The sequence below is a fragment of the Lates calcarifer genome, linkage group LG19, assembly GCF_001640805.2.
Source record: "Lates calcarifer isolate ASB-BC8 linkage group LG19, TLL_Latcal_v3, whole genome shotgun sequence".
In the NCBI taxonomy this organism is placed as follows: domain Eukaryota; kingdom Metazoa; phylum Chordata; class Actinopteri; family Centropomidae; genus Lates; species Lates calcarifer.
The window spans coordinates 14206802-14221909 of record NC_066851.1 but is presented as its reverse complement, the minus strand read 5'-3'; the positions used below and the strand labels follow the sequence as shown (position 1 = coordinate 14221909).

The window sequence follows — 15108 nt, the reverse complement described above, 5'->3', positions numbered from 1 at the left end:
CACCACCATTTTTGATGTTGGCGACAGGCGGCGGGTCATCGTTTGGAGTGAAAAAAGGTCAAAATTTCAGGTCCACATTTTTCACCTCAAAGTCACTCAGGGGCGTGTCTTATGCCATTTGGAGTGGATTTGGACAGGTTTTGGTGAATTCTTTGAAAAAGTTGACACCACCATTTTTGATGTGGACTACGACAGGCGGCGGGTCATCGTTTGGAGTGAAAAAAGGTCAAAATTTCAGGTGCACATTTTTCACCTCAAAGTCACTCAGGGGCGTGTCTTATGCCATTTGGAGTGGATTTGGACAGGTTTTTGGTGAATTCTTTGAAAAAGTTGACACCACCATTTTTGGTGACTACGACAGGCGGCGGGTCATCGTTTGGAGTGAAAAAAGGTCAAAATTTCAGGTGCCACATTTTTCACCTCAAAGTCACTCAGGGGCGTGTCTTATGCCATTTGGAGTGGATTTGGACAGGTTTTTGGTGAATTCTTTGAAAAAGTTGACACCACCATTTTTGGTGACTACGACAGGCGGCGGGTCATCGTTTGGAGTGAAAAAAGGTCAAAATTTCAGGTCCACATTTTTCACCTCAAAGTCACTCAGGGGCATGTGTTATGCCATTTGGAGTGGATTTGGACAGGTTTTTGGTGAATTCTTTGAAAAAGTTGACACCACCATTTTTGGTGACTACGACAGGCGGCGGGTCATCGTTTGGAGTGAAAAAAGGTCAAAATTTCAGGTCCACATTTTTCACCTCAAAGTCACTCAGGGGCGTGTCTTATGCCATTTGGAGTGGATTTGGACAGGTTTTTGGTGAATTCTTTGAAAAAGTTGACACCACCATTTTTGGTGACTACGACAGGCGGCGGGTCATCGTTTGGAGTGAAAAAAGGTCAAAATTTCAGGTCCACATTTTTCACCTCAAAGTCACTCAGGGGCGTGTCTTATGCCATTTGGAGTGGATTTGGACAGGTTTTGGTGAATTCTTTGAAAAAGTTGACACCACCATTTTTGATGTTGGCGACAGGCGGCGGGTCATCGTTTGGAGTGAAAAAAGGTCAAAATTTCAGGTCCACATTTTTCACCTCAAAGTCACTCAGGGGCGTGTCTTATGCCATTTGGAGTGGATTTGGACAGGTTTTTGGTGAATTCTTTGAAAAAGTTGACACCACCATTTTTGATGTTTGGCGACAGGCGGCGGGTCATCGTTTGGAGTGAAAAAAGGTCAAAATTTCAGGTCCACATTTTTCACCTCAAAGTCACTCAGGGGCGTGTCTTATGCCATTTGGAGTGGATTTGGACAGGTTTTTGGTGAATTCTTTGAAAAAGTTGACACCACCATTTTTGGTGACTACGACAGGCGGCGGGTCATCGTTTGGAGTGAAAAAAGGTCAAAATTTCAGGTGCCACATTTTTCACCTCAAAGTCACTCAGGGGCGTGTCTTATGCCATTTGGAGTGGATTTGGACAGGTTTTTGGTGAATTCTTTGAAAAAGTTGACACCACCATTTTTGGTGACTACGACAGGCGGCGGGTCATCGTTTGGAGTGAAAAAAGGTCAAAATTTCAGGTCCACATTTTTCACCTCAAAGTCACTCAGGGGCATGTCTTATGCCATTTGGAGTGGATTTGGACAGGTTTTTGGTGAATTCTTTGAAAAAGTTGACACCACCATTTTTGTGTTACGACAGGCGGCGGGTCATCGTTTGGAGTGAAAAAAGGTCAAAATTTCAGGTCCACATTTTTCACCTCAAAGTCACTCAGGGGCGTGTCTTATGCCATTTGGAGTGGATTTGGACAGGTTTTTGGTGAATTCTTTGAAAAAGTTGACACCACCATTTTTGGTGACTACGACAGGCGGCGGGTCATCGTTTGGAGTGAAAAAAGGTCAAAATTTCAGGTCCACATTTTTCACCTCAAAGTCACTCAGGGACGTGTCTTATGCCATTTGGAGTGGATTTGGACAGGTTTTTGGTGAATTCTTTGAAAAAGTTGACACCACCATTTTTGGTGACTACGACAGGCGGCGGGTCATCGTTTGGAGTGAAAAAAGGTCAAAATTTCAGGTCCACATTTTTCACCTCAAAGTCACTCAGGGGCGTGTCTTATGCCATTTGGAGTGGATTTGGACAGGTTTTTGGTGAATTCTTTGAAAAAGTTGACACCACCATTTTTGGTGACTACGACAGGCGGCGGGTCATTGTTTGGAGTGAAAAAAGGTCAAAATTTCAGGTCCACATTTTTCACCTCAAAGTCACTCAGGGGCGTGTCTTATGCCATTTGGAGTGGATTTGGACAGGTTTTTGGTGAATTCTTTGAAAAAGTTGACACCACCATTTTTGGTGACTACGACAGGCGGCGGGTCATCGTTTGGAGTGAAAAAAGGTCAAAATTTCAGGTCCACATTTTTCACCTCAAAGTCACTCAGGGGCGTGTCTTATGCCATTTGGAGTGGATTTGGACAGGTTTTTGGTGAATTCTTTGAAAAAGTTGACACCACCATTTTTGGTGACTACGACAGGCGGCGGGTCATCGTTTGGAGTGAAAAAAGGTCAAAATTTCAGGTCCACATTTTTCACCTCAAAGTCACTCAGGGGCGTGTCTTATGCCATTTGGAGTGGATTTGGACAGGTTTTTGGTGAATTCTTTGAAAAAGTTGACACCACCATTTTTGGTGACTACGACAGGCGGCGGGTCATCGTTTGGAGTGAAAAAAGGTCAAAATTTCAGGTCCACATTTTTCACCTTAAAGTCACTCAGGACTTTAAGGTTTAAGGTTTCTTTGAGAAAGGTGAGCTCACCGTGTTTGATGCCTGCCAACTTGTTGTGGCTGACCATTCTTTTATTATTGGTCTGTTATTAACCTTTGAGATGTATTATAGAAAGCATGCATGAGATGGTCGATTTTAGATTTTTGTGCTTGCATATACAATCGAACTGAACCTCAGAGATTAGTATATGCAGCATATCACAACCATAATTCACATCAGTCAGGACAAAAGAAAAAAAAATACAGGTGAAATTATAAGACCTCTTAAAATAGACTATTATTAAATTATTCAGGCCTGGACAGTTTCCCTTTTACAGCTCAAATGTGATCTGCATCCACTCTCACACACACCCTCACACACTGTCACTGTTACAGAAAGCCAAGTCAGCCCCCATTTGAACAGAGCTGCCTCAGCTGACAGCTGCAGTAAACTGAGGAGACAGGACCAGGGTAAAAAGCTTCACCACTTTCTTCCTTTCAGAGTTGATGGTTATGGTGCTGGTTTTCCACTGTTCTGTGATCAATATCATCAATATGTGTGTGTGAGTGTGTGTGTAAAAGAGCAGGAAGTCATTCATTGCAGTGTGAATTACTGGCATGATGACGTTAAAGTACAAGAAACAGAACCCAGTGGGAATATGTCAAAGAATGAACATGTGTCTGTGTATAAATAAGACTACATTTCTCTGGGACATGATGGTGTACAGTGCATAAAGCATGATAGTAAAATACAGATCGAGCCCTAAAGCAGGAGCAGCAGATACTGTGTGACTGTTACATAAGTGAGCACTGCTGTGCATACAGAGACAGGCAACAGCAGGTAGAAGTATGCAGTGATACTATGAGTTGATACTGTAGAGCAGAATCTTTCGGAACGGTTCGTGGTATGGCAGCGTTTGCCTGCTGGAGGAAAGAAAGAACATGAGGAGGAGGAGGAGATGGAATGATAGTCCAAATCCAAGAGACAGATGGAGAGGCGTTGAAGCTGAAAGTCATTTACATACAGATACTGTAAACTGTCTCCAGTGTGCATGTACCAATACAAATCAATTTACATTAACAAGACTTTATGCAATAGATGCCGATAAACTACTCCCTGTACTTTTTATTAGAGGCGAGTAGTGTTGTGAGACTATATAAATAAACTTGACAAGATTACTATATTTAAAGGCAACATGTAACACTGTGGTTGAATGAGCAGTAAAGAAGAAACTGCGGCATTAGCTGTGGTCAGCACGGAGTGCTTTGAAAGAGAGGCATTTAACTAGGTGAGCCTGGATTCAAATTCGCTTTTACATGAAAACAAGCTTGCACTTTATCTCCCTCCAGTGACCAGCAGTGGAAACGCACCAGGCTGTAGTGCCACAAACAGGGATGCACCAGTACACCTTCTTCTCTTCTGATACAAATTTTTATACATCAACTAAAGGACTCTGTGGATATAATAGATGGATATGGATATAACTCACTGTGTGGAAGTAATCATGCGTGAAATATAACATGAGGTCATGTATCATATAGTGGACCTTACAATGATGTGGATACCTGAACACTAACAGAAACAGAACAAGAGAGACTGTTTGTCGTAGCAACTGAATTTTTAATATTTGTAAGATATAAAAATCTTCATCTTTATCATACAATAACATCTTACCATAAATCTAGTCAAAGAGGGAGAGTTTTGCCACCAAACAAGGATTACAATATAACTTTGATCCCTTTTGAGGTAAGACAGCTGGTTCATAAATTATTTAGCCGCACAGGTCTTCCCTTCAACAGATGTACAGTATCTTCAGGCTGCTTGGTTTGTTTTCATGTGTTTACCGCGTAAGACATTCTGCCTCACCTGTAGGCCTAGGCACCGAGCTGAAAACAGGACCTACCCTATGAAGCTACTTACATCTAAACACATTAATTCTTCTTTAGGATGTCTCCAATTGAGCATTAATAGGAATGAAAACAAGTCCGCTAATTAACAGAATCAATGGAAATTCAAAGATTGTGAATGGAAAAAGTAAAACGTAAGACTGCTGAATATACTACACAGTGAGAGTAGGTCTGTGTGATATTAACAACCAGTGACTTGAAAGAGAATTCAGGGGGGAGAGAGAGAGAGGCTGCCACTGAGTGTTCAATTCCAGAAAGACAACAGTCAGCCCGTCCTCCCTAAATTTTGAAAAAACAGAAGAAGAGACCTGTATGGCATTAAGTCCACAGACTGTGATGTGCTCAGCATGTCTTTCACTTTTTTAAATCACCACTTTCTTTGGACAAAAAGGAAAAAAAAACCAAAACGATCAACAACAAAAGCAGCCAACACAGGAAACAGCATCCAATATGCATTATCCAAGAAACACAGTGGAAAAAAAGGAACTGGAGAAAACTAGAAAACAAAGCAAATATAGAATTTTAACATGCCACATTGTTCCTTGGGCAAGTTTTCTTTCACAGAAAGCCACCTTTTTTTTTTTTTTACTAGTTTTTATAGTAATAAAAATAACAGACTCAAATGGTTGCCAGCAGGTGGACCAAGCAGAGAAAAGGGAGAGGAGAGAAACAAGGAAGCCACATGACATTATCACGTCACCGGACCATGCATATGACCCCGTAGCATCCTGCAAGACAGTACACACACACACACACACACACACACACACACACACACACACACACACACACACACGTACACCCACACTTCAAGTCATGCAACTGGTGCACGCACACACACACACACACACACACACACACACACTTTCTGTAAAACAAAATACAAGCATAGATTGACATTAACCAAAACATCAGCATTTGACATTTCCCAGAATTCCCGTATTCTGGCTGTACCAAAGCCAAAGAGGCATTTGTGGCAGAAATGTTTAATATTCATATTAATAATGCTCTTTCAAAAAAACATTTAACAGCAGTCAGACAGTACTATGGTTTTGTGCTGTCGGCACAAGTTGATTTGGCAGCACAACCGGTGATAATAAAGCTCATTGACTTTACAAAAAGAATAGGAAGATGGACAACAAAACAGGCAGGCAGACAGACAGGCGTGCAAGCAAGCTGAATGGCAACCAATTACAGCAACGATGAGGAAAGAGAGGAAAAAACTTTCATTGTCACAATCGAAAACGTGGCTGTGCCGACTCTGTGGCAGGTCATGCACAAACACACTCACGCTCACACTCACATGTACAGCCTACTAATACATCTGCCAAAAACCCGCACCTATATTTTCTCTTTCATTTTTTTTTTGCCCTCATCGCCCTTCCCACAATCCATCTTCACAATCTTTTCCTAGCCCAAGGAGACTAAGGAGGCTAGCTGACAAGCCCGAAGAAAGGAGGATAACAGCAAGAGCGGAACAACAGAATGAGGGCAGGACCACAGTCGGTGTTCCTTGGCTGGTAGTAACGAGTGGACGGTGAGTCCCCGAGCAAGCTGACTGGGTGTTTTTTTTTTTTTTTCGGAGCCAAGAGGTGCGGTTTTGGTCAGTCTCCAGTGAGATGACTGGTTGTTTTGAGTCTCTACAGGGAGGTAGAGGGAAGCTTCTTGACACGCCTTTGGGCTAGGAAGGAGCTCTCAATGGGTTTGAGCTCTGGAGTTGGTTGGGAGTTCTTCAGGGCAGAGTAGGTGGCTGCCATTGCACCCTGTACATAAACAGCAGCATGGTGATCAAAGCCAAAATAACTATGTAACTATCCAAAATATTGAGTATGAAAAAGAAAGCAATTCAGTAATATTTTAAAGAGCTGATAACAAAATATCAGATAGTTAATAAAGAATATTCTACCTTGACCAGTTTGGGGTCATGGTGTGGGAGCTGACTGTTGGGTAGTTTGTCTCTCTGGACAATCCAGGGGTGCCTGAGGACCTGTTTAGCAGTCAGTCTCTGATGAGGATCCACATGAAGCATCTTGGACACAAGGTCCTAAAAGGGAGCACACATTAAATATGAAACTGGCAAGGCAGGTGGAGACTGGGGTCACCTCTGAGGAACAGGAAGCAAAAAAAAGGTGTTAGTCAGATTTAGAGCTCTACCTTGGCAGCATCAGACACAGTGTCCCAGTTGCCTCCAGTCAGGCTGAAGTGACCGTTGCCTATCCTGTTCAGGATCTCGTTGGGGGTGTCCTCGGGTCCATTAGCAAATGGAGTAAAACTGGTGGGAGATAAGTAGATGATAGAATAGAGTGAGAGAGGGCAGTAAGAAACGGAAATCTGTGTAAGACTAGAGTATAAGTGTTTCTAATTACCCAGCCAGCATGGTGTACAGCAAGACTCCCAGACTCCAGATGTCACATCCCTCATCATAGCCCTGACGCTTCAACACCTATAATGTAGTGTAATGTAGAAATAGTCAAGCATTTAATTTCAGTGTCTAACACTGTAATGTTTCAATTCAGTTTAAACTAGATACAGTTTTGACCTTTACAAATACAAGACTGTATGTGACTTGCTCACCTCAGGTGCCACAAAATTAGCAGTATAGCATGGGGTCATCAGCAGGCCATTGTTGGCACGCAACTGCTTAGCAAAGCCAAAGTCACAGATCCTGATCGACTCTGGATTGCCCGACTCATCAACGTAGAGGATGTTGCTGGGCTTTAGGTCTCTGTGCACCACCTGGAAAGCACAAGGAGGAGGAATAAAATAAGGAGATTTCTGCTGCAAGAATACATTGACACTGTAGTTTGTGCAATGAGCACAGAGAAAGAAAATCTTGTAATTTAAAGGGCAAAATTGGGTGAAAATGCAGCTTAGGTTCTGAGCATTGTATGCACCTCAAAACAAAAACACAATACATTATAAAGAAGATAACATAATAATAAATCAAAAAACTCATTGTCACAAGCCATTAGAGAAATATTTCAGCCAGGAAACTCAGACAGGATGAAACTTCCTGTGCTTCATAAGAAATTACTAGTCCAGAGATGAATAAGGTTTTACATTTTTTACATCTTTACATTTTATCAGATTTGGTTAGATACGCTTGGAATCCCATTGGCAAATTTGATGTGCAGTAAATCAGTGATCAATTGGGAATAACGGGTACAGGGGAGCTAGTGGTCCTCACCCCCTGTGAGTGCAGGTACTCTACAGTCTTGGTGATGGTGTGAAGCACAGCGCTGGCCTCTCTCTCTGAAAAGAACTTCTGTTTTAGGATCCGATCCAGCAGCTCGCCTCCGCGCATCAGTTCTGTCACCAGGAACACCTGCTTACCATTATCGTACACCTGAGACAGAAACACACAGACACACACACATTGTCATATCACCAGCTGTGACATTCAGTCCAATTAACATCTGACACAAATAACAGCGCGAGTGTAATCCAAGTGTTTTTATACTCACATCCTTCAGGGTTATGATGTTGGGGTGCTGTCCATATCTAAGTAGAATCTCAATTTCCTCAGAGGGATCTGTGCTGGTCTTGTCAATCATCTGCCAATCACAGAAAGAACAGTCACATGAAGCTCAATTTTGCACATATAATTCTTCAGATATCTTCAAATATAATTTTTCAGAGTAAATAAACAAGGCACTGAATTTTGTACTTTCAACAAATAAATAAAGTATACTTGATAGGATTTAGCATCTTTACAGAAGTGGTATTCCAAAATAATTTAAATAATATAACAGAGATAGAGTAATGATTCTCCTGTGTAGTTGTTGATGTGTGGTGTGTATTCATACCTTGACAGCATATTCTGTGTTTGTGGTTTTGTGGATGCATCGTTTACAGACGGAGAAGGAGCCCATGCCGATATCTTCCTTCAGTACGTAGCCGTCACTGAACAGCAGGTTCTTCCCATGCAACTGCTGCAGAGGGAGAGTTGGAAATTTGAAGTGCTGTGGTGAGTGGAGGCGTGACGGACTGACAGGGGGCTGACAAGGTAGAGGGATGTTGATGGTTTTTCGTGAGGAAGCCGGATCTATTTCTAGCAGCATTTCCTCTCCTTCTCTTGTTGTTAAACTGTCTCTCTCAATCGAACACATGCAGTTAATTACTGCTCCTGCCATGCATGAAACAGGATCTGAAGCCATGTGCCTCTGTTAAGCCATTTCATTCCCTTATTCTTCCTGTCTGCCTTCCACACACCTCACACTTTATATTTACCTTCCTTTCCTTCCCCCACCATGTCCCATGAGAACCAACACAACTGCTACATAACATGTGGAACTGTGTTTTTGTTTGTTTACTCGGCTACATTTAACTACAGTCTGACCTGGACCACTGGATGTGGAGGAGGCTGCACCGGCTCCGCTGAGCCTTCCTCTTCCAACAGAGTCGACGCAATGAAGCTGAAGCCTCTGAAGAGCTGGTGAGCTCCTGCACTCGGGGGCACGCCGGGGGAGTCTGAAATATAATAATGCAAGGTTGAGTGGTGAAACAAGGGAAAAGTAATGCTAGAGATGTTTGTGTTCAAGAAAGCTGCTGAAATAATCCCGAATTTGTATGGTGTTGCAATCACCACTGTGTCTCCTTTAAATAAACAACATCCTGCATTGATTAGTTTTTTTCAGCTGAGAGGAACAACAAAAAATAGAACACTTCCACTGAACTGCTCTCAGGGAGGAAATAGACATAGAGTCATGATATAAAACAGCACAGGTGAACTCTCAGCTCTGAACCCTGACCTTTAGGGGTGCGGGAGGTGAACTCAGAGTCAAAGTAGAAAGTATCGTCGGGACGCGCCACCGCCGGTCTGAATGGAGGCTTTACTTCTTTCCTGAAGAGTTTCTGTAAAGAATAAAAAGGACTTTCACTCACAGCAGTTCTGAATGAAAATCCTCCCATTGTGTTTTTACTGTGCATAGACTTAAACATTGTTTAACACTCACATTCCAGTCTATGGTGGAGAAGAAACCGTGTCGTTTGATCTCCTCTGCGCCGTCAGCACCAGATCCTGTTAGCAAAACATCAACATTTAGCAGTATGAATCTCAACCAAATAATAATAAAAATATAAAAATAACACATTTCTGAAAAAACACAGGGTCAGTCTTAACCCTCCTCTATAAAACTGTGTCAAACACTGTATACTGCCATCTGTGACAGTCATGTTCATGGGTCCATACTAACCCAGTCTGTTGGCAGGGTTCCTCTTGAACAAAGCCCTAAGCAGAGACTGGGCCTCTGCACTCAGGAACTGAGGCATTCCCAGACGTGCCCTGCAGGGAGAGACAGACGACATGCAGCTTAAATTATTTCACCAGCAATCGAATGAGGTACTGTGAATAGCTGCTGTATGTGACAACGGGCCTCCGTATCACAGCTGTTCCTCCATCCAGAGGATACTCACTTCAGAATTAGGTTCATAGTTTCTTTGCGGTCCTTCCCTTGAAATGGCAGTGCTCCTGTCAACATCTCAAACTGGGAGAGAGATAATAAACATACATTTATAATTTTAGGTTCTGTAAAATACAGACATATAATAAGTTAAATACAACTCTTAGGTCTGTTGTTGTCTTAGAAATAATCTGAAAGGAACAAAAAATGTTACCATTAGTACTCCAAATGACCACCAGTCAGCACTGTGGGTGTGTCCCTGCCTGTTCACAACCTCAGGTGCCATGTACTCCACAGTACCACAGAAGGAATAAGCTTTCTTCTCATGATCAATGGCTTCTTTACACAAACCAAAATCTGAAAAAAATAAACAAGACACAGTCAATTCATTCCTACACAGAATCAGAATGTAGCATCTTACAGTACTGTACTACTTTCTGTCATTCTGAATCAGTAACTTAATATTATAGGTGTTTTCATTGCACCTGATTAAAAGGCTTCTTTTGTTTCCCTTATGTAAAATGACTTTTAATATTTTTAATTACCAACACATTGAAGTGAATAAAAAATCCCCAACACTGTAATCTGCAATGTATTAGCAGCAGAACTATCTTAAACATAAAGCTCATATTTCATCTTAAAGCACTTTATCTTTGTCGGCATTTGTCCCTCTGAAGCTTCATCAGCGTGACTTGTTATATTGCCTCTCTAAAACCTCCTAAGGTCACCTTTGGTTCAATGGCAGCAGGGACCTGAGGTAAATAAATGGCCGTGATTATGGACGATGATAAGATAAAGTGTAATAATTAACTCTGGGAACCTATACAGACCCATATGCAGATACCTTGAGTCAGCGAGATAAAGCTGTCAGCATGCTGTGAGTAATGAAGGTCAACAAGGTGGCTGAGAGGAAAGTCTGTGTGTGTGTATGTGCGGTAGAGACACTGGGTGTAAAAGGAGAAGGAGACTCACCTGTGAGTTTGATGTGGCCCTCTTCATCCAGCAGAATGCTACAATAAAAGATTGCCAAGCATTATAAAAACAAACATCGCAGAAAGTGTGAATATTCTTTTCATCATGACATCACACCCTGCGGACACTGGTATCAATTTAGACTAAACCTCCACATGCCTTGCTCTGCTGTAGTCTGGATTATCACTGACTTTTTGATCAGTAGCAGCACTGTAGAGTAAATTTTTATGGATGTGTTTGTATTCTGTTCTGTCACTATGAGGGTGCGCATGCATGCCACAAGCACAGGGGACCTGCAGGGGTCGGGGATGAATATTAACAGCTGGTGGCACTAATGTACCATACAAAGTAGTAATTAAGACGGAGAGAAGAAGATTGCAAGCTGATGTAAACAACACAGGGTTCAACACTTAAAAAGGCTTTGCCATTGTTTAATGAGGCAGATTTTAGTGAATGATAATTCAACATGTTGCAAGTGCAAATTGGAAATTCGTGGTGCCTTTTAGGTGCAACAACAATAGAATAACTTCACATATGATAAAAAATTGCTGATATAATTCTAAGCACCGAATTAAAGCCCCATTACTGTTTGTCCAGGTTCTCGGCTGTTGCATCATTTATTAGATTACACAGGATAAAAGCCTCCTCAGAGAACACTGTAACAGGAATAAAAGCTTTTCCATAAAGATTACAAGAGTGTACGATATGTTTGAGTATAATTCCACAGTTGGAATTATATATAGAACTTATTGTCCTGGCACATTTTTACACTCCTGTGACAGTAGGTGAAGTCTAAACATATTTACTGGGTTAATTGAAAGGTCAGTGATGCTGCTGTCTGTTACATGACTCTGGCATATCCAGATGGGTTTGGGCCTAGGAGGCATTGTTCATCAAATATGCATTTGTTTGTGTATGTATCTGTGTATTCAGTATGTCTTGTTGCTCTTACTTTTCAGGTTTAAGGTCTCTGTAAATGATGCCCAGGCTATGAAGGTGGTCCAGTCCTAATGCCAGCTCTGCTAGATAAAACTTCACATCCTCTTCTGTGAACATAACCTGAGCAACACGGAGAGAGGAGGTGAGACACAAAAAAAGAAAGCATGAAACAATGAAGAAGAATAACACCACAAGAGCAAGATAGTGGAGAAAATGAAATAAATATTTATTACCAAGTGAGATAAATGACTGGACTTATGGCTGAAAAGAGAGCCTGACCACAGGCCAATAAAACAGCACAGTCTAATTATCCTCACCTCTTTAGAGAGTCTAGTGAAGAGATCTCCTCCTCTGAGGAAGTCCAGGATCAAGTACAACTTTCCTTCAGTTTGGAATGCTGCAAATTCATAGAAGTTCAATTCAAATTAGATTCAACTGGAAACAAGAGTTGGAATAGTTTGGAGTTCAAAGTGAGAAACTGTTTATGGGTTTGGGAAGTAAAGAGAAATTAAGTCTCAGGCTGACTCACCATAGTGCAGTTTGACAACAAATGGGTGGTTGACGTCTGCCAGAATGTCTCTCTCCATCTTGGTCCTCACCCTGTCTCTCACTGAGGATGAGTACGAATGCAGTTTAGTGTGTGTGTGTGTGTGTGTGTGTGTGTGTAAAACTGTAACACAAACAGTATTACCTGAAAAGGAGTTGTAATAGTTTTCATTTAGGAATACATTTTATTTTAAATTCAAAACATAAAATCAGTTTGACAAAGCCCTACAATAATTCTCACTTCACCCACTGTGGTCTAGCAACCACATGGGAGAAATTAGGTTGAAAAAACTTGGTTTCAAGTTGGCTGTACAATAAATGGTCGATACTATGCTGATTTGTAGAGGCTCTCAGGTCATGCAGAGTTTCAGTGTGGTACTATGGAAGCTGGCAGTAGTACAGACTTGAGGTTTGGATAAATAAAATGCTGCCTTTTTTATATAGTGAAGTACACAGTGATTCATTGTTGTACACACAGTGTGTTGATGAGTTGTCTTTCTTTCATAAACAACAAAACAGAATTTAAAGATGAAAATAAAATATGTAATTCTACACACTTGAAACTAACCACATCAGTTTGGGGGAGCTGTGTGAACACAATGTCATACCCTGATGTTTACTGAAGAATGAAGAATGAGACCGCACCACCTGTGTGCAAAGGTGAAACAACCACAGCAAACTGTGGTGGTCTCACTATACCAGCATACAGTAATACTGTGTGAGGTTCTCTTCGAGTTACGGGAAAAAATGTTGAAATTTACCAGAGATGAAAAAAACAGAGAAAAGGCCGCAAATTCTAACATTAGAGAAGCTGGAACCTGCGAATATTTGGTATTATTTCTTACGAAATGACTTAAACAATTGTCAGACTAACAGGTTACAACACATGTTACCATAACTAATGCAATGATGAGGAAACATGGACCATTTTCATCTGCTCCCCTCTACAAGAAGATGTGTCAGATCAGCTGCACAGCAACAACTCTGCTGCACCTGGTGATGGTTTCAAATGGGGTTACCAGGCTGACAGCTGGGGCCATGAAAATTCAAACCTTTTGGTTATGAGAAACCTTTCAGACCTCAGACCAGCCTTTTATGCTGTTCCACTGTAAAGACACTGTTCAGTCACAACAGAGGCTAATCTACCTTTGAGTGTGGCCTTCTTGAGGACCTTCATGGCGTAGAGTTGGTTGGCATCTGGAGGGGTCACCTTTCGCACCAGGAACACCTGTATTATGCACAAAAAAAGAAACAGGGACTGAGAGTCTGAAAGTGTAAAGGTGGGAGGAAAAAGTGAGCAATGTCAGACAAAGAAAGCAGCAGAAAGAGTGAGTATTGTGTGTTACCTTGCCAAAGGATCCCTGTCCCAAAACTTTGAGCAGTTCAAACTGAGAGGCATCAGCCTTTTCTGAGCCCTCTTTGACCACATGGGTAATGTTGATCTCTTTGATGTCTCCATCTTCCTAAAGAGCGCAAAACAAAGGAGAAAAGTATAATAAAACAGTCAGTGATCACAGGACAAATGGCTAAAACAATGGGGATAATGTATGTTTGTATGGTCTATCAGAAAATGTCAGAGAGAAATGAAAAAAGAACGAAATGAGAAAATCTTTGTTTTACAAAGAGCACACTTCTTTCATGGAGTGTCTCCAGCTGTAAATAGCAGCACATCAAAATAAAACACGTCAGAAAGAGGAAGCACAGTAACCAGAAAGATGTGTGTGTTCGAAAGAATTACACCCAGGGTTTTTTTTTTCTTAGCTGTTTCTGGAAATGGTAATGACTGCAACATAAAATGGAAGTCAGTAACTATAGCACTAAACCACTGTGAACTCTTCAAAAAGTCCAATGTGAAATCTCTCCAACGGTTCATTTCTGTGTTTTTGGACACAGGTTGTGTAACCTGAAGCTTGACTTTTTGCTCATGTTCTGTTACAGGGTGGAGCACTGCTGGCACTGGTGAGAACACAGTTGACCCGGTGTCAACCTCAGCCACAACTCATCAACACCCTACAGAAAGGCATCAAAGCATTGCCAGCGAGCATCAACAACATCAACATCAACAAGAAGTCACTTTCTGTAGACCAGCCTTTCAGTTCTCTGCACTTGTAATCCTCCTCTGAGCTTCACACCCCAGGCCTACGATGAGCACAGCACTATGGTTACCCTGCACGGAGCATTTTAAATTCAACAGTGTGGTTAGAGGGGAAACACATGTTTTTTTCAACTTCTACCCAGGATGTTCACAGCTATTTAACAGGGTTTCATTTCAAAATTTTTGACTAGAAAATAGAAAGTAGGACAACTTGAGTATTCTACAATCCCTTAAATTTGTCCTCTGCAGACACCAGATACAATGCACACCATTATCACGTGCACCTGATTATAGACATTTTAATCTACAGGGTTGATGCTCAGTTCAATTAGCAATGGCAGCTTATAAAACACACTGGAATGGAAAATATTTTATCAAGAACAGTGTTAAATTGATTAGTCTGTTAATCAAAAGAATGATTTAATGAGTGACTTGATAGTCAATGCTTAAAGCATTAGTGATTAAACAATTATTTGATTAATAACTTAGTTGACTGACA

The 15108-nt window shown here is 41.4% G+C and overlaps 1 protein-coding gene across 4 annotated transcripts in view; it reads right to left on the bottom strand.

Moving 5' to 3' along the window:
- Positions 1-4347: 4347 nt before the first annotated feature.
- Positions 4348-15108, bottom strand: part of rps6ka1 (ribosomal protein S6 kinase a, polypeptide 1) — a 47220-nt gene continuing 36459 nt past the window's right edge. For 3 of the 4 annotated variants that reach the window (XM_018663604.2, XM_018663605.2, XM_018663603.2), the window contains 20 exons: positions 13861-13977; positions 13661-13742; positions 12498-12578; positions 12286-12365; positions 11982-12088; positions 11030-11067; positions 10272-10414; positions 10071-10141; positions 9851-9939; positions 9611-9675; positions 9407-9509; positions 8995-9125; positions 8462-8587; positions 8120-8209; positions 7843-8001; positions 7230-7391; positions 7022-7098; positions 6810-6927; positions 6562-6699; positions 4348-6418 (listed from right to left, as the gene is read on the bottom strand). In XM_018663604.2, the coding sequence (XP_018519120.1) occupies positions 6296-6418; positions 6562-6699; positions 6810-6927; positions 7022-7098; positions 7230-7391; positions 7843-8001; positions 8120-8209; positions 8462-8587; positions 8995-9125; positions 9407-9509; positions 9611-9675; positions 9851-9939; positions 10071-10141; positions 10272-10414; positions 11030-11067; positions 11982-12088; positions 12286-12365; positions 12498-12578; positions 13661-13742; positions 13861-13977 (2100 nt within the window). In that variant the 3' untranslated portion in view covers positions 4348-6295. The remainder of the gene's footprint in view (positions 6419-6561; positions 6700-6809; positions 6928-7021; positions 7099-7229; positions 7392-7842; positions 8002-8119; positions 8210-8461; positions 8588-8994; positions 9126-9406; positions 9510-9610; positions 9676-9850; positions 9940-10070; positions 10142-10271; positions 10415-11029; positions 11068-11981; positions 12089-12285; positions 12366-12497; positions 12579-13660; positions 13743-13860; positions 13978-15108) is intronic. The other variant, XM_051077968.1, reaches the window with a different exon arrangement.